We start from the raw sequence: 25,703 nt of genomic DNA, 5'->3' as shown, positions 1-25,703 counted from the left end.
AGACAACAGATGAATTTTACACAATGAGGTACAGAGATTTTAAGCCAGAGAAGATCAAAAAGAGGAGATTCCAAATTACCAAGTCTCTGACAGGGAATATCGGAATGGACATATGCACAAGTACTACTTTTGAGGCAAAAGGAATCATACAGCGAATAATTTGGGCAACTGAGATGAGCAGTAGTTGAATCAACTGATAACTGAGATTCAGTCAGAAAAAGTACATGGGGTTTGGCAGATTGCAAGTGGAAATGGACATTGTTGAGATTATAATTGAGACCACATATATTTGTGAAATGAACTAGGAAGTGTTTGGGAGGTTTAGATCTTTTCGCAGATAAGCTTACTCTATTAGTTTGACAATTCATGGTGTATTCAGTAGTAAGGAAAAGTGGGAGGAGACATGCTGTATGAAGTAATAAAATTTTTGGATATGGTGTACATGTGGTAAGAATATACCCAGATCCTTGACATAACGTGGCCTCGACAATGTCCCCTGCATACACACTACTTGGACTCGCTCCAGTCACTATCTGGCAGAGTAGAGGTAGCACGATTATACACTAGCTGATCCGGAAGCCTCCTAAAGAGATACCAATAGGTTCGGTCCAGTGTACTAACTAGCGGCCGGCCTGCGAACACCATTTTAGAGCTGTACCCTCGAAATGTAAGGAAGATTGGATCTCGCTGTGATGTTCATCATAACCTCAAAAGTCATACTGCTTACAAGCTGCCATGGAGGACTGCTATTAGAGGTCAGTTGAAAAATAATAATAATTAAAAGATAAATTAAAAAAAGTAAAAAATGTATATTAACCTATTTCTTACTGAATTATGCAGGTTAGGGAAATAACCTCAGAAGTGCAAATTAGGGCAATTTCTCTGAGTGGCATCATGTTTCAGGTATCGTTACAATGTCTTCATTTGATCACTTAACTAGTACTTCAAATTCACCATTGTTTGCTTTAACCCTAACTTTAATGTAAAAGAAAGCGCACACACACACACACACACACACACACACACACACACACACACACCTGTTTTTGCTTTTCATAAACCTATCACAGCCTATTTGCTTGTCCCATGAAGATATAGAAGAGTTTATTTCAGAGCTTAGATGTGATTAAGAATTAGCTATATCCATGTATAAACTTCAGTTTGGAAAGTCGGGTAGTTATGTCTTTAAATGGAATGAATCCCATGGAAATCCCATGAATATCACCCACAGGGCTCTTAATATTCACCTTGCTTTCCGGGCTGCTGTATGCCCCAGTAGAAGCAGTACCAGAATTACTTTCACCTATGTTGTAGTTGCTGTTAATCTGTTAGTCTGTGGATCCCTCTAGGCTAGTAATTTTCTGACCCACCTAATGCTGTCACAATAGAAAAAGCAAATATTCTTTGAACCCCCTTCTATTAAGTGTATCCTTTCCCTGTAAAAATCTGTTTATTTTGCTGATTGATTTTTATGTCTGAGCAGATTCCAAACTGCATACCAGAATCAACTGGTGCAATTGTGGCCACCAAAACTGCATTGCTGTATTCTGCAAAGAATTTTTTACTGTGGGTTCTGTTGATTTAGAAAATTTATTACACTGAATCATAAGGATGTTATATAATTGCTCATTATGTTTTCAGCAGATGTCAACACCTCAGTAGCACCTTGGTATGTAACAGTTCAAAGAATGTAGTTGATATAAATTTAAAAATTTTTTTTAATATAAATGTTATTGGTTATATATTGCTGCATAACTATAGAACAGTGTAATATAACAATTTGTTTTTAGAATGAGGGAAGTGCTGATTTCCTCTGGAGGCTTGCAAAAGCAACACATCTCTGTGGTATCATTGCACAAAAGAGGGGTGAACTAGAAAAGAAGAAAGAACTGGCATATGAAGGTAAAGTATTTCTGTAGTAATATTATTATCAAAAGTTTCTTCCATTCTGTAGCCCTGATCATTATGTGAATAAATTAAATTTTATTAAAATTTTATATGAAATTAATATAATGTATATAGCATGTTTCTTATTAGGAACATACTATATACATTATACTAATTTTTTTAAAATTTGTTTATTTCATTATAAAATGGTTTGCGGTATCTATTGTACTGTATCATTTAACTTTGTAGTGATCTATAATTGATGTTTATTATATAAAAAATAAAACCTCTTTATAAAGAATAAAATTATTATATAAATATATATAATTTGTATTATAAATTGTAATTTTGTATATAATCATATTATTATAATAACTATTATATAACATATTTTTTTAATGTTGTATATATACACAGATAAAATTGGATTATTAAAAGGTCGAGAAACACTGTGTTAGGTATTTCTTTTGGCCCGGGGTGCCGTGAAAATTACTGGGGCACTAAGGGCACTGTGAACCAAGAAAGTTTGGGAACCTCTAGGGTAGTCAGTAAATACACTTAAAGAACTTAACAAGGTAATACTATGTATTTTGATTCCCCTGCCCATTTCCAGATTTATTTGTTTGTAGTGGAGATGAGAAAGAAAAAAGAATTTTACTCTTCCAAGAACATGTTACCTCTGCACAGCATTGTCAATTTTATTTACCTTGAAAACTTTTCTCTGTAACTAAAATGTCCTAGTGAAAAATACTCACCATGTTTGTGCAGCACAGTTCCCATGATTTCAGAGGCAAAATCCAGATGCAAATCTAAGAGAAGCATTTTTAGTGGCATATTGCATTTGAAATGTTTATAGCTTGCTAAAATTCTGTTCATCGCTTCTTTGTAGGGCGCCTCTGTGGGCAGGAGCAGCAATGCGTAGCACACACTTCTTGATTAGTCCGGGGGTTCGAGCCCGAGAACACCAAATACAGAGGATGTGGAAAGGTCAGGGAATGATCACCGCATATCCCCGGAGCAATATGGCCTCAGTTGCTAATCCTCCTAAAAAAAAAAAAAAAAAAAAACCAACCAAGCTTCTTTGTAGTTTTTGTGCTCTGTTTCCAAGAAAATTGCACATAACACATTTAAAGGCATTTCATGAGCTCTCTTATTGAGGTCCAAATATATCCTTTTTTTAAATTTTGGTACTAAAATGGGTAAGAAGGGATAAAATTGATGGTGATACATGGAAATTTTGATTTAATGTATTGAAAATTAAGTCTATTACTGGCCACTTGTTTCATGGAATTGTTCATGTGCCTACTTTTCATGGAATTGTTCATGTGCCTACTTTTCATGGAATTGTTCATGTGCCTACTTTTATATGTAATGGTGGTAACACTTTTCTTAGGTTTACAAGGTTTTTTCATCCTTTTTTAGATGTAGTCATTATATGCATAGCATATTAGGGCTTGGGCCATATAGTGCTGCTTATGTTTGTACGAATGTTTGTTCATGGGCCAATTTGCATGTGCAAATAACAAAAAATTGGTAGTAATTCTCAGAGGAAAACCTATTTCCTCCATCTGAAATTGGATCACTGCAAATCTAGCTAAGAATTTTGTGCAGTCTTTGTTAGGATTTGAATCCTGACCCTTTAAAATGATTGACAAATGGCAAAACCATTTTACTGGTGTGGAGGACCACTCCTTAAGAGGACATTTTGCTATAACAAAGGTACATGGAATAGCATTCACTAAAGAAAGAATAGGTGCATTATAGCCAAAGTAGCAAACCCCCATATCAACAACAACAAAATAAAGAAAGAATGCATTTGAACAAAAGTGATGCAGTTGTCTTTGCCAAAATCATTGAGAGGAACTGAAGGGTTCAGGAAATTGTTAGTAGGGGGAGCCAGGGATAATGCATACAAGGTGTGACAATAAAGTTCCTGGACTGGTGCAATAAAAAGAACACAAAACGAATGAGCCCAAAAATGGTTTTATTTTCAAAGTAATCACCACTTGATTGAATGCACTTATTATACTGGTCTAAACATTTCTGAAAAGAGTCAGCAAAGGCATCTAAAGAGATGATGTTAAGTTTAGCAGATATGTTTTTTCTTTGTCTTCAACATCCTGAAATCTCTGAAATCCTTTGAGGATAGTTCTCACCTTCGGAAAGAGGAAGAAGTCTGCTGGTACAAGGTTGGGAGAGCGGGGTGGATGGTTGATCTGTACAAGGCCATATTTTGTCAGAAATGTCTTTACAACAAGTGTGGAATGGGTGGGGACATTGTCATGCAACAAGAACCAAGGAAATGTGGTTCCAGCCTCACCCAGGGAACGTGCTTCTATGATCTTTGAAGCACCTGTACGTAGAATGCAGCCGTGACTCTCTCCACTTCAGGTATGAATTCCTTGTGAATCACACCCTGTTTGTTAAAAAATATTATTAGCATCATCTTGACCCTGGACTTCTGTAAACAAAACTTTTTGGGCCTAACCAATAAAGACCTAGGGCTAACACATGGGGCACTAACCTGTCCTTTATTCTCCACTTGTGAACCTTATTCATTCTTCCATATTCCCAGAGATGTGTGGTCCCTATAATGTTTCTTGGGCTAAGGTAGAGAAAGCCTGCACGAGAAGCATGCAAAAGTTCGATGAAATTTACCGGTAAAAGTATTTTGCCGTAACGGCATTTGTATTGTTGCTCACTCGGTAAACAGACGGTGGGTGCTATCGGTCTGGAGTATAAGTTGAATCCCACGGGAGCTTGAAACCCTCCTGAAGTGGAGGGTGGGTAACCTGACCTTTTTTCCTTTAGAATCTAATTGAATTAACTAATTAAATCACGAACAGTGTCATATTGGAAGTTCTGGCATCGTAAAAAATGTTTGTATCGTAGTTTCATTGGTAAACTTTTTCGAAGTGTGCCATGCTTCTCGTGTAGGCTTCCATTGCCTTTTATTTTTCTTAATAAACAATTTATCCGCTAGTCCACTGGTGATTCTAAAGAAAAAAGGTCAGGTTACCCCCTCCACTCCGGGAGGGTTTCAATCTCCCATGGGATTCAATTTTTACTCCTGGCCGATAACACCCATCATCTGTTTACCGAGTGAGCAACAATACAAATGCTGTTATGGCAAAGTACTTTTACCGGTAAATTTCATCGAACTTTTGCATGCTTCTCGTGCAGGCTTTTCTTTACCTTTGCCGTTTCTTGTATTGGTGTTCTGGTCACTCACCACAATACCTTTTAAGAATAGTCTGGTATTCAGTTTCTGTATTAAAAATTTGACAATATGGTTCCACAGTGAGATATGAGATTCTAACATGCTAAAATGAAATAAGAGCTTATTATCTAGTTTTACCTTTATTTTATTAGTTGAATTAGCATATGTGTAATTAGCATGTATTGTCTTCACCATATCCGTCCTATCTGCCCACTTGTTATGACTCAATTCCCAATGGATAGATGTTCATGAAATTTTATATTTAACTCAGAAAAATTTGCTAAACCATCCCAATTTCATTAAAATTGGACCAATAGAAATCTGACAATTATTTCTTTGTCCATCCAACTGCATATAATAACTTGACTCTGAGTGGATGGCTTTTGTAAAATTTTTTATTTGGCTCTTTTAAAACAATTTACTATTAGTATTAAAACCATATGGTGTAAAGAAGCCTGAGTATTTTGCTTTGATTTGTTGAGCCTTTCCAAATTTTTTTAAAATTGGACTAATAGAAATTTGGTAGTTATTTATTTATTTATTTTTGTTTTGTTCTTTTCATACACATCACATAGGTTATCTCTATACTGTATATTGTAGCTGAAGCACTGGATATTATGTTTGTTGCCCTATGCTGATTGAAGAGACAAATGGGTAATGTGGCAGATGCACTGAAACAAAATTTTCTCACTTTGTGCATTGGGGAACATTTTTTGCTCGGTTAAAATTTTTCAAGAATCTATTCCTTTTGATATTTGAGAAATGTCTGTACCTTATATAGTCCAAAACAAAATTTTGTTTATTATGAATAATTACTATTTGCTAACATGCCTGAAATGTAAAGCATTATTTACACAGTTAACTTGTTTATGTATAGCTCAGTATATTATAGTATCCATATTTCACCACATATTTTTTAATGTAACTTATTTTTACTGAACAAAAGTGATAATTGATTTTGTATTTTTATTGCAGAAAATTCTTATCTTTATTTATGACTTTTTTCTAAAATTCTCCATTTGAACACTCACAAAATGAATAAAAAAAACAGCATCTGGACCATTATGTAGAGGTAGTATACATGAAACTTGTACTAGTTACATCATTGGAAAATGGATTTGTGTTCAGTATTTTTTGTTGTGGATAATCCTTTCCTAGTTTTAGATTGTGTTGTTTATGTGATGTAGTTCATATGATCATGAAGATATATAAAATTTGTCATTTTTAGCTCATCAGTATGCAACACAAGCTTTAGATCTGGAAGATACAAACCCAGAGGTTCATAAATGGTATGCAATTACTATTGGATCTTTAGCAGAATTTGTTGGTCCTCAAGAGAAAATAGAAAATGGTCATACTTTTAAAGTGAGTATTATGTTTTTTAAGATGATCTGGTAATATAAGTGCCAATAATTTTTTCACCAAACTTTTCTTTTTATCTGAATTCTAAATACTGAGTGCTTATAGGGTTCTGAAAAAGATCCTTAATATGCTCATGTACAGATCCATTGGTTTAATGAAGTTTTGTTTTACGAAAAGTGATGAACTTATAAATTTGAGGGAACGTTCACTAAACAAATAGTGACATCCAGAGTTAAAGTTTTGGATACGTAGATTAACACATACCATCCTAAACTATAAATTAAAAATAGTTGTATACCTATAAGCCTAATTTTACTATTCAATTAAAAAACATATTTCAGGATATAAATTATAAAAGTCGAATAATGGATGGTCTCAGTTTTTAGCATACGAATCTTGTGCAATCTGAGCATATTTGTGTGCTTGTTATGTTTCTGTACTTTCATGCTTGGCAGAATGTGATTTGTTTTGAGGCAGATATAAATGCATCTTTTTTTTTTTTTTGTCCAAGCATTTTTTTTTATTGTTTTGGCATGCAATTTTTACGGCCGGATGCCCTTCCTGATGCCAACCCTCACCCTTTATCCAGGCTGGGGATATGCGGTGGTCATTCCCTGACCTTCCGCATCCTCCATATTTGGTGGTAACGGGCTCAAACCCCGGTCTAATCAAGAAGCGTGTGCTATGCACTACTGCTCCTGCCCACCTGGCTACAGAGGCGCATATAAATGCATCATCTAGATAAAATTATTTAATATGCTGGTTCATCATTATTAATCTTTGAGGGGTGGTGTTTTTCAACCTGCAAATTGCCTTCCATATCAGTTCCTTATATTATTCTATGGATCAAATGCCCTGTAATGGAAATCCCTAGGTAAATGGGCTTTTCTCAGTTAAAATTTTCCAAGAACCTTTTTCCTTTTGTTATTTGAGAAATGTTTATCTTATATAGTCCACTCCAAAAATTTTTCTCCAAATGTTAAGGATTCCATTTGATGATGCTTGTTTAAGTAAAGCTCAATTTTATCAGTGGATGAAATGTTTCCAAAATCAGCTGTGAATCTCTTGAAGATGCTCAACCAATATTCAGGTCAGCATTCACCTTCAAGTAATAATAAAATATTTGTAAAAGTGCAAGAAGAAATTCATTGTGATCAGCTTAACCAAGAAATTGCTGAGAAATTGGAAATTTCCTTTGGACATGCTGAGTGATTTTAGCAAATAACCATAGCATACATTGCATCACCAAAATTTGTTTCAAGATTGTTGAGTGATTACCAAAAGGCCCAATTTCAAGAACTGCAAAAAGAATGATAGAAATCCTGCTTTCATCAATTGCATTGTTACTGGTGATGAAACATGGGTATATGGCTCTAACACTGATTTGAAATTACAGTCATGCTAGGAAGTGACTGAACTTTCTCCATCAAAATTAAGCTCAACAGGTTCAGTCAAATATGAAAATAATGTTGCTTATTCTTTTTCAATATTCAAGTATCATTCATTGTAATTTTTTTTCAGAATGGTCAGATGGTAAACCAAGCCTATTATAAAGAGGTTCTGATTCAATTGAGAGAAAATTTAGGAGAAAATGCAGCCGGCTATTTGAAAATGGTGGATGGACAGTCATTATTCAAGAAGTTTTGGCCCAAGAAAGCATGCCAGAATATAATGAAACTGAAATAGAGTAAAACTTGTGTAATATTGCTTTCAAAGGGACTGACCCCCAAAGAGCATTCTAAACAGAAAAGCATTATAAGTGGAGCTTCCCCAATTTGGAGGGTATTTTTCATCAATATTTTGGTAGATAACATTGATTTTTTTTTTTAAATTATTTTTTTAGTTTTTGCAGTGTTTACAAAGCAGTGGTTAAAAACCTGCATACTTTATGTACTGTATGCTTGGTTTATAGCCTTCAATTATTTTTGCTTAGAAAAAATTAAAATATTTAAAAGATTTTATAAAACCAAACATATCTCGAATATTAATATATAAACATAATAACAATGCTGTCATTAATGAAATTTATCAATGCCATATTGAACACTCACATACCCACACAAAAGACTAATTACTGTGCCAGCAAGGAAACTGAATGAATAATGTTATTCATGATTGTCAAAACAAACTTTCATCTGTTGTTGTGGAAGTGGGTAGGTTGAATAAATTCAAGGATGGATAGTGATTTGGAAAGGGTTTTTTTTTTTTTTTTTTGCTGATGCTGTATTATAAGCTTACTTTCTTCCATTATTTGCCACTAGTATTACTAATACTATAAAAAAGTTGAGAAGAGCATCTGTGTGTAACAATGAATAGCTAGACACTGAGGTGTAAGATAAACCCAGTGGTGCTGCCCAAAGTGTAAAAAAACATGGTGGTGCTGCTGCACCTGACAGGTGCAGAGATTTTTTTTTTTTTTTTTTACTCCTAGAAAAGTTTTGAGTTCTTTTGTTCCTTTCTGATAAATTGCAATAGTTATTATAACTTTTTAAAAATTAAAAAATTGCTTTTTTTTACACCTTTTATTTTCAAAAAAAAAAAAAAGTTAATTCTGATGAAAATTAAGAACATTTTACATAAAATATAAACATGCTCCTGAGTTTTATTCATTTTCCATTTGAAAAGATTGCTTAGGGCACAAAATTTCAATCATGCATATGTATATATATTTCTGCTTATTATGTGTATAAACACTTTAAAAAATATTAAAAAAAATATATAGATAGATATAAAATTATGATATATAAAAAAATAAATGTAAAAAAAATTAGATACTATTATTCACTTCCATTTTCAAATTTAAAAAAAAAAAAAATTCATATTTGATATGCTTCCTAGCATGGAAAATTTGAAATGTATGTCACTTCCTGCAGATTAGTAGACATCTTTAACAAACATCACATTTCATGCTCTTGTGTTTATTTATGCAGAAACAATAACAAACCTCTCAAACAACTCAGGTTAGTCTGCAGATATTTATATAGCTTGTGAGAGGAAAAGGAAGTAAACTTGAACTATAAACATACATATAATTCAAAACTTCATAATAGTATCAAGGCCTGTACCATTTTAAAGAGAGGGCGCTGACTCCCTTTAAAAATTACAGCCGTCAGTTGCAGGCTCCGAAAAAAACGATAAGTGTTTGCCTTTTTATTTACATAATTGTTATTTTATATTGTACTTAATACGTAGTCTTATAGTTATGCTGGTTATTTTTATTTTAATTTAGATAAACATTTTTTGTAGATATACGTAATACCTAATAACCGTTATTTCTTTCGAATCTTGCAGCCATTGTTTTGTATATAGTGGTAGGGAATTCAAATTTTTAATTGAGGTAGTTAGGTAGCTCTAACGTATAATTTATAGAGTATTACGCTTCACTGTTTCTATTAGATAGCGTAGTATTGACATTTAATTAATTTAATTTATTGATTTTATTAATTTAAAGTATCATGCCCCAAACTAGAGCAGCAAAGCAACAGGCTCAAAGTGGCAGGAGTGCTGTGACTCTGGGGAGAACTGAGGGGGGCGATTCTCCAATGCATCACAGCCTAAAAAAATCTGCAACATTGTGAAATGTTTGCCGAACTCTCTGGAACGGAACATGACATTGCCATGGGGGATGTCTTTGTGTGTGCGCGATGTAAGGAAATCAGGCGACAACTCAGCGTTGTTTTGGGCCTATATGAGAGTTTGAAGGACAGGGTGGATGCCCTCGAAAGATCTAAATTGAAGGGCCAATCAGGCTCTCAGCTGCCCACATCAACGCCAGAGCTTGCACTTGGTCATCACGCAACACAGCGGCAACCCCCCAAGGCAGAATGCGCTGGTCCCTCAGGAACTAGTAGTTGTTGGAGACTCTATTGTCAGGGAAACGGGAAACATGCTTTGTAAAAAGGATAGGTGGAACAGGACCAAAAGGTTGATGATGTTGTAGAGTGGATATCATCTTTTAAGGGCACAAAAGGTGATATAGTTGTACACGTTGGCACTTAAGATATTAGGAGTAAGAGACCGGCAGAATTACTTAACAAGTACAGGTCACTGTTGAACAAAAGCCGAGAATTAGGGTTGAATTTGAAAGTGTCTGCAATTCTGCCCAGACACGATAGAAGGGAGTATATGATGAGAGTCTTGTCGATCAATTCGGCCCTGGAAAAAATGTGCAAGGCTCAAGGGATAGAATTTTTTTCAGCCTGGACTGTACTTGTTAACAGGAGAGACTGCTTCTATAGGGATGGGATATACTTAAATAGAAAGGGTGCAAGAATATTTGCTGATGCTATCGAGGCAGTGTTAGGTGGGTCGGAAAACTGCTAGTTTGGGGGGATACAAGGACTAATAGTTTAACAGTAGCCGTAGGCAGAAGTGAAGGTGATTCTTGCACAGCTTCTATTAGAATAAGTAGTGACCTGGAGTGTGGGGTGTTGGGGGTTTCAGGGACAGATGGCAGTCATCCTGAAATAGGTGGGTATATGGGATATGTTAGGGTAACTAAGAATAGGAGTAGGAGCATGTATGCTTGCATGTATACCAATGCTAGAAGTATAGTAAATAAATTAGATGAATTTGAAGTGTTGGTCAAGACATCAAAGGCGGATATTGTTGGGATATCAGAGACGTGGTGTCACACAGATATAAGGAATGCTGAACTGGAATTTGGGGAGTACAATGTGTACTGAAAGGATAGACAGGATAGTAAGGGAGGAGGTGTTATGCTGTTAATTAAGAAAAACATAAAATCAAAAGAAGTGCATCCAGTTGATGTAGATGAACAGTGCCCCATGGAGTCAGTTTGGTGTGACATAAGCACTGCAAAAGGAAAAATAAGAGTAGGAGTGTGTTATAGGCCTAATGAGTACAATGAACAATTGTACAGAGAAATAAAGTGGGCTAGTAAATCGGAATGTCTTATAATGGGGGATCTTAACTTCCCAGATATTGACTGGAACTTGTGGGTTGGTCACTCACACACTAGTCAGACTTTTGTGGATTTATTGGATGATTGTTTTCTGCAGCAGCATGTTCGAGAGGCAACCAGAGAAAGTAATACTCTTGATCTGGTTATCAGCAGTGATCATTTGTGTATTAAGAATTTGCAGATAAAGGAACCACTAGGTGGCAGTGATCACAGTGTACTGATGTGGGATTTACTTAAAGATTTAATTACCATCAGGGGTAAAGGACAGGGTTTTTGCTTCCGTAAAGGTGAGTAGAGTGGTCTCCGACAGTTTTTAAATTCTGTACAGTGGGATCAATTGACGATGTTACCAACAGTAAATTCTAAGTGGGAAGCATTCAAGGAATTAATCGTGGAAGCTACTAAAAGTTTCATACCTATTAAGAAATATTGTTCAAGGTTTAGGCCTAAATGGTTATCTAATAAACTAATGAGACTCGTAATAGAGAAGAAAAATGCATGGGATGCATATAAATTATCAAGCGACTCAGAAGCCTATGGCTGATATAAGCTAGTCTGTAATCAGGTGACAAAGGAGGTTAGGCAGGCGAAGGCAGATTATGAGAAATCCTTGGCAAAAGATGCTAAGAAAAACAGCAAGAATTTCTTTACTTTTATAAACTCTAAAAGGAAAGGGATGAATCTGATTGGTCCACTTGACATCGATGGTTCGACTGTTGATGATCCTGCTTAGATAGCAAACAAACTGAATGAGTATTTTGCATCTACATTCACGCATGAGGAATTATTAAGGTTTGAAAATGGCAGTCAAATTGTAGCAGGATACTTAATGATTTTATAATAACTGAAAACAAAGTGGAGGAGAAATTGTTAAAGTTAAACATAAGAAAAGCACCTGGGGTGGATGGGATCTATCCAGTTATATTAAAGGAGGCGGCAAAGCAACTAAGCAAACCCTCAGCCATAATTATGAGAGCATCCTTGGACTCAGGGGAGGTTCCCACGGACTGGAGATGTGCAAATGTATCCCCAATTCACGAAGGGTGTCACGAGTAATTACAGACCAGTTAGTTTAACTTCTGTTCCAGGTAAAATAATGGAGTCACTGGTTAAAGATGCATTGCAGGATCATCTAGACAAGACTGCAGCAATAATTCAGACACAGCATGGGTTTGTCAAGGGAAAGTCTTGTCTGACAAATTTGATAGGATATTATGATGTGATTACAAAGGAACTGGATGCAAAAAATAATTTTGATATCATATATTTGGATTTCAGGAAAGCTTTTGACACTGTTGCGCATGGAAGACTATTGTACAAATTGGAGCAGAATGATGGTATTATGATGGTATGGTATATTGCTACAATGGATAAAAGGATGGTTAAGTGGGAGAAGACAGAGGGTGGTAATCAATGGGTGCTGCTCTTCTTGGACTAATGTTATTAGTGGAGTCCCACAGGGTTCGGTGTTAGGTCCACTGTTGTTTTGTATATTTATCAATGATGAAGTAATGTCGAAGTTTGCAGATGATACAAAGGTTGGCAGGGTTGTTAATGACAGTAATGGCAGTGTGCGACTGCAACAGGATCTAGATAATTTGGGCAGATGGGCTAAGAAGTGGCAACTGAAGTTTAACCGTGACAAATGCAAAGTACTGCATATGAGCAGAAGTAACCCCAGAGAAACGTACCAACTCTGTGGTACTACACTTAAGGTGGTAGAAAATGAAAAAGACCTGGGAGTAATTGTGCAGTCAGATATGAAGTTTTCTGAGCAATGCAGACAGGCTGCCAGGGCAGGTCGTGAGGTTTTGTCAATGATATATAGGAATTTTGCTAGCAGGGAAAAGGAGGTGATTATCCCTCTGTATGAGGCAATGGTCAGGCCATGTCTTGAGTACTGCGTACAGGTCTGGAGGCCTCATTTTAGGAAGGATGTAGATTTGCTTGAGCGTGTACAGAGAAGGGCAACAAGATTGGTGAGGGGAATGAAGGGATCCTCTTACCAAAAGAGGCTTAAGTTCTGCAAATTGCAGTGGCTGGAGACTAGGCACCTGTGCAGTGATCTGATTGAGGAGTATAAGGCCTTGAATGGGTTGAGCACGCTGAATTCTGATGGGATCCTTCCACTTGTTCAGATTACGAACCTAAGGGGGCATAAATTCAAATTAAGAAAAGACAGATGTAGATTAGATGTGCGGAAATTTGCCTTTAGCCAGTGGGTGGTTAATTGCTGGAACAAACTTCCATCTGTCGTTGTGGAAGTTGATAGGTCGTATAAATTTAAGTAGGAACTGGACAGGCATTTGGAGGGAATGGTGTGATTTTTTTTTTTTTTTTTTTTTTTTTTTTGGCTGATGCTGCATAAGCTCATACACTTGCTTTCTTGCATCAAATGCCACTGCTGCTGCTGCTGCTACTACTACTACTACTACTACTACTATTCTTAGTTTAATAGTTAGAAAGATGGTGGCACTGCATGTGCGCGCGCGCGCGCTGCGCGCGCGCGCGCACACACACACACACACACACACACACACACACACACACACACCAATGATTATCAGCAGTGATTCTACATGCATTAAGAATCTGCAGGTAAAAGACCCACTGGGTGGCAGCGATCACAGTGTACTAATGTGGAATTTAATTAATGATATAATTACTGTCAAGGGTAAAGGAAAAGCCTTTTGTAATGGTGACTGTAGTGGTCTCAGACAGTTTTTAAATACTATGCAGTGAGACAACTAATGATGTTACCAACAGCAAATTCTAAATGGGAAGCATTTTTTTTTTTTTTATGAAAACCCCAAACACGAGAGGTATTAGAACCTATAGTACTTAGTAATGTGCTTGGGTTGGAGGTTGAGAAGACAAAAGAAGGTATTTGTTGACATTAGACTTGAACTTCTGTAGACTAATTTTCAGGAAATACGTATGAAGGAAGGTTGTTCCAGAAAACGGCAGTTGAATGAATAAATGAGGGAGATGAAAAGTTGGTTCTGTGAGTTTGAAGTTGGACAGTAAATGGATGGTGGCGGCACGTGTTCAGACTGTTTTTAAAGAGAGAGCGGGAATTATAGAAGCCAATTCAGAAGAACAGTGCGCATCGAAGTATCTGTAGAAAAGGCATGCAGCAGAAACAGTGCATCTATGAGACAGCGAGTGGAGAGACTCCGTTAGAGAGGAGTCATTAATTAACTTAACTGTCCTCTTCTGAATGCAATCAAGAAGCCCGAGAGAGAGGTTTTGGGGGCACCGCCCCAGATGTGGGAACAATATTCCATGATAGGGCGGATTTGCGATATTTACAGAGGGAACAGCTGTTTGGAAGAAAAGTAATGCCGAGAGCGAAAGAGAAAACCAAGTTTTTTAGATGCAGAGGAAGCAGTATTTGTAAAGTGCTTGTGCCAAGAGAAATTAGAAGTCAGGCTAATCTCCAAAAGAGATATATCATTTTGCCTAGAAATCGGAGTGTCACCAAAGATAAGCATAGGAGCAGAAGAATCCTTTTTGCGAGATATAAGACAAGACTGAGTTTAAAAGGATTGAAATCAACTAAATTGTCTTTGCCCCACTAGAGAATTACCTGGAGATCGGCATTTAAGGAATTGGTAGTAGATATTCGAGAAGTTGAAGCTGATTGAGCAGGGCAAGGTTTCTCAAAATGGAAAGTGGAATGCAATGTGCTATCATCAGCAAAACTATGGATAGGATTTCCAGTCAATGGAAGAAGGTCATTAATATACAAGAGGAAAAGAGTGGGGGAAAGAACTGAACCTTGGGGGACACCAGCATTAGTGGAGAAGACTTCACCATACCCAGTCATAATTTCTTTGTAAATTTATATTGGTGTCTTGCCTTTTTCTTATAAGGACTGTATGATTCCTCTTACTTCTTTTGTGTGTGTTATCTGATTGGCTATTTCTAACATTTGCATACAACACTGCATAGCCACATCTGAAAGGAAGTCAGCAAGAATGGTTTCATCTAATTTGTTACATAGCATACTATAAATGTTTAAAGTTATATTTCTATGTTACGTAGGTTTCAAATGACAGCATTGGAGATAATGCTTTGTAATTTCATATTTATGTGCAGGTTTTCAGATTTCCTTTTGATTCTTATTGCCATCTCTCCCACACTGGCCATTCAAATAAAGAATCACTGGGGTGCAGACTGCACAAATGATTTTGTGCAGTCTGCACCCAGATGATTTCACTACTTTACTTCCAAATGATTTTATCAAGCTTTCATTAGTAAATATGTAATTGAGCCATCTGGATATACAGATAAAATTTATTTTTAAGAGAAGGAATAGAAGATTGTTTGAGTAGTATTGGGTTTCTAATTATCATGTTGGATAAACTGTTTATAAAGTCATATATATAATTGAAACATTTGTTACATGTTACACCTTAATGAAATGTTCCAAATATGTATTCATCATTTAGCATAAAATTAATTCAGCTTTATAATATTAGTTTGAACGTGTTGAATACAACTCAAATTATAAATTTAACTTCAAAATATAAAAATATAATTATATAAAAATATTTTTATAATAAAAAAATATAAAATTTAAATTATTTCTTTGCTTAATGAATTATTAAATTTTACAGAAGCATGTAGATGAAGCCCTCAAATTAAAACCTCACGATCCAACACTTTACCACATGTTAGGAAGGTGGTGCTATGAGGTAAGTAGGATAAATGTTTATGAATGATTAAATGTTAATGAAGATTGATATTTCAGTTATTAATTGTCTTTCTGTTGTGTAAAATGTAATTACTGTTCTTTCTGTTCATTATAAATTTACATTTACATAAGTAAAGTAAAATGGTTCAGTTTCTGTATCCAGACTTTAAGGCAATTGTTTAAGTTTGAAAACAGTGAAATTCTGGAGCAATTGGTATCCAGTATTTTGGATAAAAGAATCACAATCTTCTAAAAAAAAAAAAAAAAAAAAAAAAGAAAAAAGAAAAAGTGTAAATAAATAAACTATAATAAGATAAGAGAGACACAGTTTCTCTTATGCAGTTTGATATGAAATATGTGCTTTACAATGTCTTATGATATTGCTAGCAGAAAACAAAAGAAACCAAATGTGCTGATTTAAATATATTAAAAAAAGAGCTTACTATAATATAATAAGCTCTTTTTTTATTATATTTAAATCAGCACATTTGGCTTCTTGTTTTTTCTGCTAGCAATAGATAAACACCTTAAATTAACATCAATAAAAAAAAAAAAAAAATCGAGCAGTTATTTTTCTGTCACTTCCCAATTTATAATTTAGCTCCAAGATTTCAGGTAAATTTTGATCCCTGTGCATCCAAAAACCATTTTCAGTCATTGATTAAAGTTTACAATAACTGCAGCCAGCATTACTTCAGAGATGCCCTCTACACAGTTTTTTTTTTCACAATTTTCTCATTCAGAAATGCCAATAATTCAAAGCTCTATATTGACATACGGTAATATGAAAATATTTTCGGAATACTTATTTGTTCATTGAAATTTGTAGTTGGAGTGAACAGTATGGTTTTATCTTTTAGGATTTTATTTTTAAATAGATGCAGTGCTGACATACAACTGATCTGAATGAAATCCGTTTTGAGATTGACAAAAATACCCATCTAGTTTAATACATCATGTTACATGCTGCATTTCTGACACACCTGAAAATGTGCATGTCACATGTTTTTTTTTTTTTTTTTTTGACACATCCACTTGAGAGTGTTCTAGCAATGTTTGGAATTTTGGAGAAACAAATCTCACTTGACCTCTTTGAACTGTCTTGTTTTGCAGTTAATCATTCTTAGCTGGTTATCTCTGTAAAGGTACATCCACATGATGCTTCACTTAAAGCATTTTTCTATGTACAGCTGGTGTGTCAAGGTTATGTACTATTTTGTTGAAAATACTGGCAGATGACTCAACTTAATGTGGAAATCTTGTGCATCATGTCAACAATTTTGAACACAGTAGAATGTGTTCATCCTCAGAGAATTAAGATAATTACTTAGTTTGATGATCTGATACAGTAGTTTAGATGAAGAAACTTTTATTCACTATGTTACAATTTATTGTAAATTGTATTCACATTTTATTCAACGTATCATCCCACATTTTAATACATGAGCTTTGGAAAATCAAGACTTATTTAAGAGCAGCAGCTTAATTGCCCTTTTCACTTAATATGGACTTTACCTTCATTGTGGTTGTGCACATAGTGCTTCACCATAATGAAGGTATATCAAATTGATTTTGTAGTTTCAGGGGTTTATACTCTTATTAATCTGAATCCCTCATAGGGTAGGATTTATGGTTGAACTGACTTTCTGCCCATTTGCAACATCACCATCATTTGAGACAGTGCACTATGTTACTGTTTTAAAAAAAAACTTTTTTTTTTTTAATACAGTTCTTTATAATAAGGAAATAACTTTAAATTTCATAAAGGATTGTTGACTGTTTGAAGTGCTGAAGAAAGCAAACTTCAAAGGGTGTTGTAACAAATAATTTTGGATGAATGCACTGCAAAAATTGAGTTCAAAATAAAGATTTGATACCAGAAAAATAAAAAAGAAGTAGATCTTATTTCTACAAAGAATGTCAGAAGACATTAAGGAAAAAATCATTTGATGACATACTAGTGAAATTCCTTATTGAGGAAATTCACTAGAAAGTAGGTTCTCAATCTCTGGTGCATGTACCACGGAGATACACCTAATTATGCCTGATTCAGACTCGTAAAAAACAAATTGAAAATTAATTAAAAATACATGAAAATACTGACATCTGTATCCTGATAACTTGGTGGATATCCAGAGGGAAAATTATAACTCAACTTTATGAGCTTCATTTATTTCTCCTCTACATAAATTCTGGTCTGTCCAATTGCTTCCTTGATGAATTGTGATTGACAAGGTTTTCTTATTTGATTTATATATTTACATGACTCAAATTAAATTCAGGTTTATAGGGTTCACATGTAACTGCATTTATTACCATTTGTAAAGCAAATTTGATTGTAAAGAAACTTGAATTTATGGGAACGGTATGAAAGTAATGGCTCCTAATTTTTTGCTTTCAAATTTGGCACCATAGATCATTTTGCATGTCACTAACAGTCTCTAGTTTCACTATACTAAGTGGTGCTGTTATTTGTCTCATGAGTGCAGCACATGGATAACTCACAATGGTGGATGTTACAGATATATGTATCAAGCAAAGAGTGGTGGTTGAATTTCTTACCAAGGAAGAAGTGACACCTATCGAAATCCATATGCATCTCAAAAATGTTTATGGTGACAGTGTTATAGATGTGAGTACAATTAGACATTGGGTAACCCCAAAGTGGCCAACCAGTAATATCAGTGACAACAGACAACAACAGCTGGATTGATGCATTGATCAAACAAGACAGCCGCATCACAACATTCAAATTGTGAGATGCAGTAGGTATAGGAAAACCTGTTGTGATCATAAAGGAACTAGGCTACAACAAGGTTTGCACCCAGTGGGTCCCAAAAATTCTGACACAAAAAGAAGTCCAGCAAGTCATCTGTATGGAACTTCTTCAGTGCTACGAGAATAAAGGAAAGGTTTTTCTTTCATGCAGTAACAGGTGATGAAACCTGGGTCCACTATTATGACCCTGAAACGAAGATACAGTCAATGGAGTGGCACCATCAAAATTCACGGCACAAGAAGTTCAAAAGACTGCCTTCTGTTGGTTAAGTCACGGCGACAGTGTTTTGGGACAAGGATGGGGTCTTGCTCGTGGACTTCTTGGAATGTGGCACCATAATCAACTCGAATCAATATGTGGAAATGTTGAAAAAGTTGAAAGCCTGCATCTGTAGAGTTGAACCGGACAAAAACTTTAATGAGGTTCTTCTTCTCCATGACAATGCACAACCCCACACCAGTCTGCAAGCAGTGGAGGCCATTGCAAACTGGGGGTGCATTGTTCTTCCTCAATTCTCTCATAGCCTGAATCTTGCAACTTCCGACTATCACCTCTTTAGCCTGCTGAAGAATGCACTCCATGGAATCCATTTTGTGGACAATGACCAGCTGAAGTACAATGTTCACGAAGCCCTCCAGAACAAGAGTAAGGACTTTTACAGGATTGGAATGCAGCATCTGACTCAGAGATGGCAGAAGTGCATAGAAAATTATGGTGAATCTGTGGTAAAATAAAAGTGTGTTTATTAATAATTGAGGATTAATTGATGCAAAAGGCATAGTTGTAGGAAATAAATTTTTTCAGGAAAAAAAATAGGTATTACTTTTGTGTCGCTCCTCGTATGAATGAAAATTTGGAAAAATATAAGGTTAATGCTTTTCCAGGACTGAAATTGAAGCAAGTGGTAAAAATGGATATGAAACAAAAGTACTCAGAATTGATCATTAACTTTTGTTCATACTTTCCTAAAAATATTAAATTTGATGATAAGATATTCATTTTCTGACACGAAAAGATTCCCCGTTATTCTTAATTCAGAGCAAAAGAGGTCAGTTGATTTAACTTTCTTGTGAGTGTGAATAGTGCAGTGAATTTCTAACGGAATATTTGTGCAGTTTTTAGTTAAAAAGAAGAGCTGAATAAAAACTTCTTTCAGACAGGGCTTTAAAATTTTTCTTATCGGTTAGGAAATTTTTGGTCTTTGAGGGTTATCAGAGACTCTCTCCCAGATATGACAAACTAGGAGCCTACCTTGTCATATCTGGGAGTCTAAAACACTGATGGAGCTGATTTCAGGTAGCACATGTGATTCAAGTGGACCAAATTTCGGTGAATTCTGTGGCAACCAAATCCCATGCTTTCTCTCCATCATGATGGTGGGCTGTTGTTAGGTCATTAGCATTAGTAGAGGCATATCATTCAAGAAAGCAAGCTTATGCAGCATCAGCCAAAAAAAAAACCAAAAAAAATCCGCTCTTATTTCACCCCTCTGTTCGTTCCAAATACCTGTCCAGATGAGCCTTAAATTTATTTAGGCTATCAACTTCCACAACAAGGGATGGAAGTCTGTTCCACCAACCAACTACCCACTGGCTAAAGGCAAACTTCTGCACATCTGTCCTACATCTGTCTTTCCTCAATTTCAATTTATGCCCTCTCAGATGATTATTCTGAGCAAGAGGAAGAATCCCATCAGCATTGAGTATGCTCAAACCATTCAAGGCTTTATACACCTCAGTCAGATCACCTCGCAGGTGCCTAGTCTCCAGACACTGTAATTTACAAAATTTAAGCCTTTCTTCAGTTGTAAAATCTAAGTTATAATATTATTAATTAATCAGTAAAATTTATTAATCTTGTTGAACTTCATTGTCAATTAAATTGTATTTAGTTAAAAGTACAATTTAATTGACAGTGAAGTTCAACAAGATTAATAAATTTTACTGATTAATTGATAATATATACTATACTAAGCTAATTCTATCTAGTTCGGGATATAATGTATTGTATAACAATGGTGGCAAGTTACAAACGGTAAATCTACGGACACTTAAGTATTAATTAACTTCCAAAATCTTGCTGTCTCAATTCAGAATAAACCAAGGATCTTGACTAGGTCTATAAGCTACTTATAGAAAATAATTTAATGTAACAGTTAGTCAATAAAGTGGCTAAATATAGCTAAAAAACTTCCTGTTCGCCGGCTCTGCAAAATTTGTAAAACACGTGGATTGGATACCCTTACCGATACTAAGTAATAACCTACAAAATCTCTATCTAAGTTAAAATTTAAACTAAGTATCGTAACTAGGAATATAAAGCTACTCTAGAAAATAAGTTAATATGCCAATTTAAGTTAATAAAACAGAAAGAAACCTCTCTATTTTCCTGAGCTGTAAAAACTTCGACTGAACAAGGCTACTCTCATTCCCATGATGTAATGGAATGATTGCTAGGAAAAACAAAAATACCACTTCCAATATCACCAACCAAACTCCTGTGTGAACTCTTATATCACCTGTTATAACTCCTGTGCTTAAATCCTAAAATGCTGCATCTAATATATGGGATGGTAACCACCCAGGTGTAAACCAATGTAAGCAGGGGTCAAGGTGTGGTGTCCATGCCACACAGAAATGCCATCCCTCTGTGTGACGTGACCAAGATACTATGACTCCCATCAACTAGTGTAATATGTTGATGACTTCCATCAACTAATGCAATACCACCACTTTGCTTATTGGAGGCTCAAAGTGGTAAAACCTATGTTTAGTCTTCAGAACAAAGCTCCATCAAGCCCATCTCTTACATTATGCCTTATGATTGATGTCTTTTGAGGTTATGATGAGATTCGCGGTAAGATCCAATCTTTCTTATATTTCAAGGGTACGGCTCTAAAATGCTGTTCACTGGTTGGTGGCTAGATAGTCCACCCAAATCAAACCTTTGTTTTCCGTAATCAGTGTTGATCAATATTTTCCATAATTATAACAGAAATGGGCCTTCCTGAACCTTTGTCATGTTTGAAATCAAAATTTCCTCTTTAAAAATGGACACAGCAGAATTTTATGGTTGAATAAAAAGAACAGTGTTCTCAATTTACACTACAATTCATATATGAAAGTACAGCAAAGCTTTCCACAATGGTCTTTTCTTCTCTATGGATAGTGCTTATGGATGATGCTGAAATTGCAAAATAAAATGAAAAGTACAAAGGAAAAAAATTAAAGTACAAAATGAAATACAGGGTTATTATAACTGATTCACTTCAGCTTGCTTTACGTGGAAAACCTTTACCAACAGAAAAATGAAATTTGAAATCGATCCCACTTCTTCGATCATTCAGTATAATTGATATCTCTTGAGGTTGTGATGGACAACGTGATATGATTCAATCTTCCTTATATTTCGAGGGTACAGCTCTAAAACAAGGTTTGCAGACCAGCAACTAAATGGTCCACCAGACCGAACCTATTGGCAACCCCGAATGTCTCGGGGTTGCCAATACACCTTAGACAGGATAGGAAGGGAGGAGGTGTTATGCTGTTAATTAAGAAAAACATAAAATCAAAAGAAGTGCATCCAGTTGATATAGATGAACAGTGCACTGTTGAGTCAGTTTAGTGTGACATAAGCACTTCGAAAGCAAAAATAAGAGTAGGAGTGTGTTATAGGCCTAATGACTCAAATGAGTACAATGAACAATTGTACAGAGAAATAGTGGGCTAGTAAATCAGAATGTCTTGTAATGGGGGATTTTAACTTCCCAGATATTGACTGGAACTTGTGGGTTGGTCACTCACGCACTAGTAAGACTTTTGTGCATTTATTGGATGATTGTTTTCTGCAGCAGCATGTTCGAGAGGCAACCAGAGAAGATAATACTCTTGATCTGGTTATCAACAGTATCATTTGTGTATTAAAAATTTGCAGATAAAGGAACCACTAGGTGGCAGTGATCACAGTGTACTGATGCGGGATTTACTTAAAGATATAATTACCATCAGGGGTAAAGGAAAGGGTTTTTGCTTTCGTAAAGGTGAGTACAGTGGTCTCACAGTTTTTAAATTCTGTACAGTGGGATCAACTGACGGATGTTACCAACAGTAAATTGTAAGTGGGAAGCATTCAAGGAATTAATCGTGGAAGCTACTAAAAGTTTCATACCTATTAAGAAATGATGTTCAAGGTTTAGGCCTAAATGGTTATCAAATGAACTAATGAGACTCGTGACAGAGAAGAAAAATGCATAGTATGCATATAAATTATCAAGCGACTCAGAAGCCTATGGCAGATATAAGCTCCTCTGTAATCAGGTCACAAAGAAGGTTAGGCAGGTGACGTCAGATTACGAGAAATCTTTGCAAAGGATGTTAAGAAAAACAGCAAGGATTTCTTTACTTTTATATAAACTCTAAAAGGAAGGGGACGAATCTGATTGGTCCACTTAATATCGATGGTTCGACTGTTGATGATCCTGCTCAGATAGCAAACAAACTGAATGAGTATTTTGCATCTACATTCACATATGAGGAATTATTAAGGTTTGAAAATGGCAAAAGGTTATCAAATTGTAGCAGGGTGCTTAATGATTTTGTAATAACTGAGAGCAAAATAGAGGAGAAATTGTTGAAGTTAAACATAAGAAAAGCACCTGTGATCTATCCAGTTTATTAAAGGAGGCGGCAAAGCAACTAAGCAAACCCTTAGCAATAATTATGAGAGCATCCTTGGACTCGGGGGGGGGGGTCCCCATGGACTAGAGATGTGCAATGTGCAAATGTATACCAAATTCATAAAAGGGGATTGAAGGGTGACACGAGTAATTACAGATCAGTTAGTTTAACTTCTGTTCCAGGTAAAATAATGGAGTCACTTGTTAAAGATGCATTGCAGGATCATCTAGACAAGACTGCAGCAATAATTCAGACACAGCATGGGTTTGTTAAGGGAAAGTCTTGTCTGACAAATTTGATAGGATATTATGATGTGGTTACAAAGGAACTGGATGCAAAAAATAATTTTGATATCTTATGTTTGGATTTCAGGAAAGCTTTTGACATTGTTGCACATGGAAGACTATTGTACAAATTGGAGCAGAATTGTATTAAGGGTAAGTTGCTACAATGGATAAAAGGATGGTTGAGTGGGAGAAGACAGAGGGTGGTAATCAATAGGTGCTGCTCTTCGTGGTCTAATGTTTTAGTGGTGTCCCACAGGGTTCGGTGTTGGATCCACTGTTGTTTTGTATATTTATCAATGATATTGATGAAGGTATATCAGGCTTAGTGTCGAAGTTTGCAGATGATACAAAGGTTGGCAGGGTTGTTAATGACAATAATGGCAGTGTGCTACTGCAACAGGATCTAGAAAATTTGGGCAAATGGGCTAAGAAGTGGCAACTGAAGTTTAACCTTGACAAATGCAAAGTACTGCATATGGGTAGAAGTAACCCCAGAGAAACGTACCAACTGTGCGGTACTACACTTAAGGTGGTAGAAAATGAAAAAGACCTGGGAGTAATTGTGCAGTCAGATATGAAGTTTTCTGAGCAATGCAGACAGACTGCCAGGGCAGGGCAGGGCAGGTCATGGGGTTCTGTCAATGATATATACGAATTTTACTAGCAGGGAAAAGGTGATTGTCCCTCTGTATAATGGTCAGGCCATGCCTTGACTACTGTGTACAGGTCTGGAGGCCTCATTTTAGGAAGGATGTAGATTTGCTTGAGCGTGTACAGAGAAGGGCAACAAGATTGGTGAGGGGAATGAAGGGGTCCTCTTACCAAGAAAGGCTTAAGTTCTGCAAATTGCAGTGATCTGATTGAGGTGTATGGTGATCTGATTGAGGTGCGTGGTGATCTGATTGAGGTGTATAAGGCCTTGAATGGGTTGAGCAAGCTGAATTCTGATGCGATCCTTCCATTTGTTCAGATTACGAACCTAAGGGGGCATAAATTCAAATTAAGAAAAGACAGATGAAGAATAGATATGTGGAAATTTGCCTTTAGCCAGTGGGTGGTTAATCGCTGGAACAAACTTCCATCTGTCGTTGTGGAAGTTGATAGGTTAAATAAATTTGAGGAGGACCTCCTGGACAGGCATTTGGAGGGAATGGTGTGATTTTTTTTTTTTTTTAGCTGATGCTGCATAAGCTCATACACTTGCTTTCTTGCATCATATGCCCTTCTAGTACTACTACTACTTAGTGTATAATCTCGCTGCCTCTACTCTGCCAGGCAGTGATTGGTGGGCGTCTGACTAGTGTGTATAGTGGGCGATCATTGCAAGGCTGGGTGTATTCTTGTTGTGTTAACCTACCATGGAGCAACAACAACAACATAGTTTTGGACCTAAACAACACCAACAGCAGATTTCTTGAGCTGCCAACCCACTTGGAAGAACCGCCCATAATTACATGCCAACAGTGTAGGAGCATCCCAAACAGTTCAACAAATGGTTCATATCAAGCTTACACACGAGTGTTTTACTAACTGGACATGGAAGCCTCAACGCAAAACTTCATGCATTGAGCCAGGTAGAAAACCCTGCTTGCACCTGTGGAATGACAGAGACGGCCCACCACTTTACCTTCATTTCTCCGATTTACAAAGACCTGCGAATGCCTATATGCACTGGAACAGGCACCTCTACTTATACAAAAAAAAAGGAAAACTTTGTAGTATTTGATGAATTCCCAGAACGTGTATTCAAACGGTGAAGACGTCTGATGGCTCAATTGAACTAGGATCCTGCCTGGACATGACCAGCGTGCAGGTTCCACCATATCGTAGAATAATTCCCGACAAGAGGAACCCACTGATAGCGACCAC

The 25,703-nt window shown here is 36.0% G+C and overlaps 1 protein-coding gene across 1 annotated transcript in view; it reads left to right on the top strand.

Annotated features, from left to right (window-relative positions):
- The window catches only part of LOC150084900 (regulator of microtubule dynamics protein 1-like), a 131,801-nt gene that overhangs the window by 41,851 nt on the left and 64,247 nt on the right, over positions 1-25,703 (top strand). The window contains exons 3-5 of the mRNA XM_090376386.1: positions 1,791-1,902; positions 6,336-6,472; positions 16,016-16,093. Of these exons, the coding sequence (XP_090232512.1) occupies positions 1,791-1,902; positions 6,336-6,472; positions 16,016-16,093 (327 nt within the window). The remainder of the gene's footprint in view (positions 1-1,790; positions 1,903-6,335; positions 6,473-16,015; positions 16,094-25,703) is intronic.

Source organism: Mastigoproctus giganteus, chromosome 6 (assembly GCF_048544385.1).
Source record: "Mastigoproctus giganteus isolate SK-2022 chromosome 6, ASM4854438v1, whole genome shotgun sequence".
Classification (NCBI taxonomy): domain Eukaryota; kingdom Metazoa; phylum Arthropoda; class Arachnida; order Uropygi; family Thelyphonidae; genus Mastigoproctus; species Mastigoproctus giganteus.
This window is presented reverse-complemented; position numbering and strand designations above follow the sequence as displayed.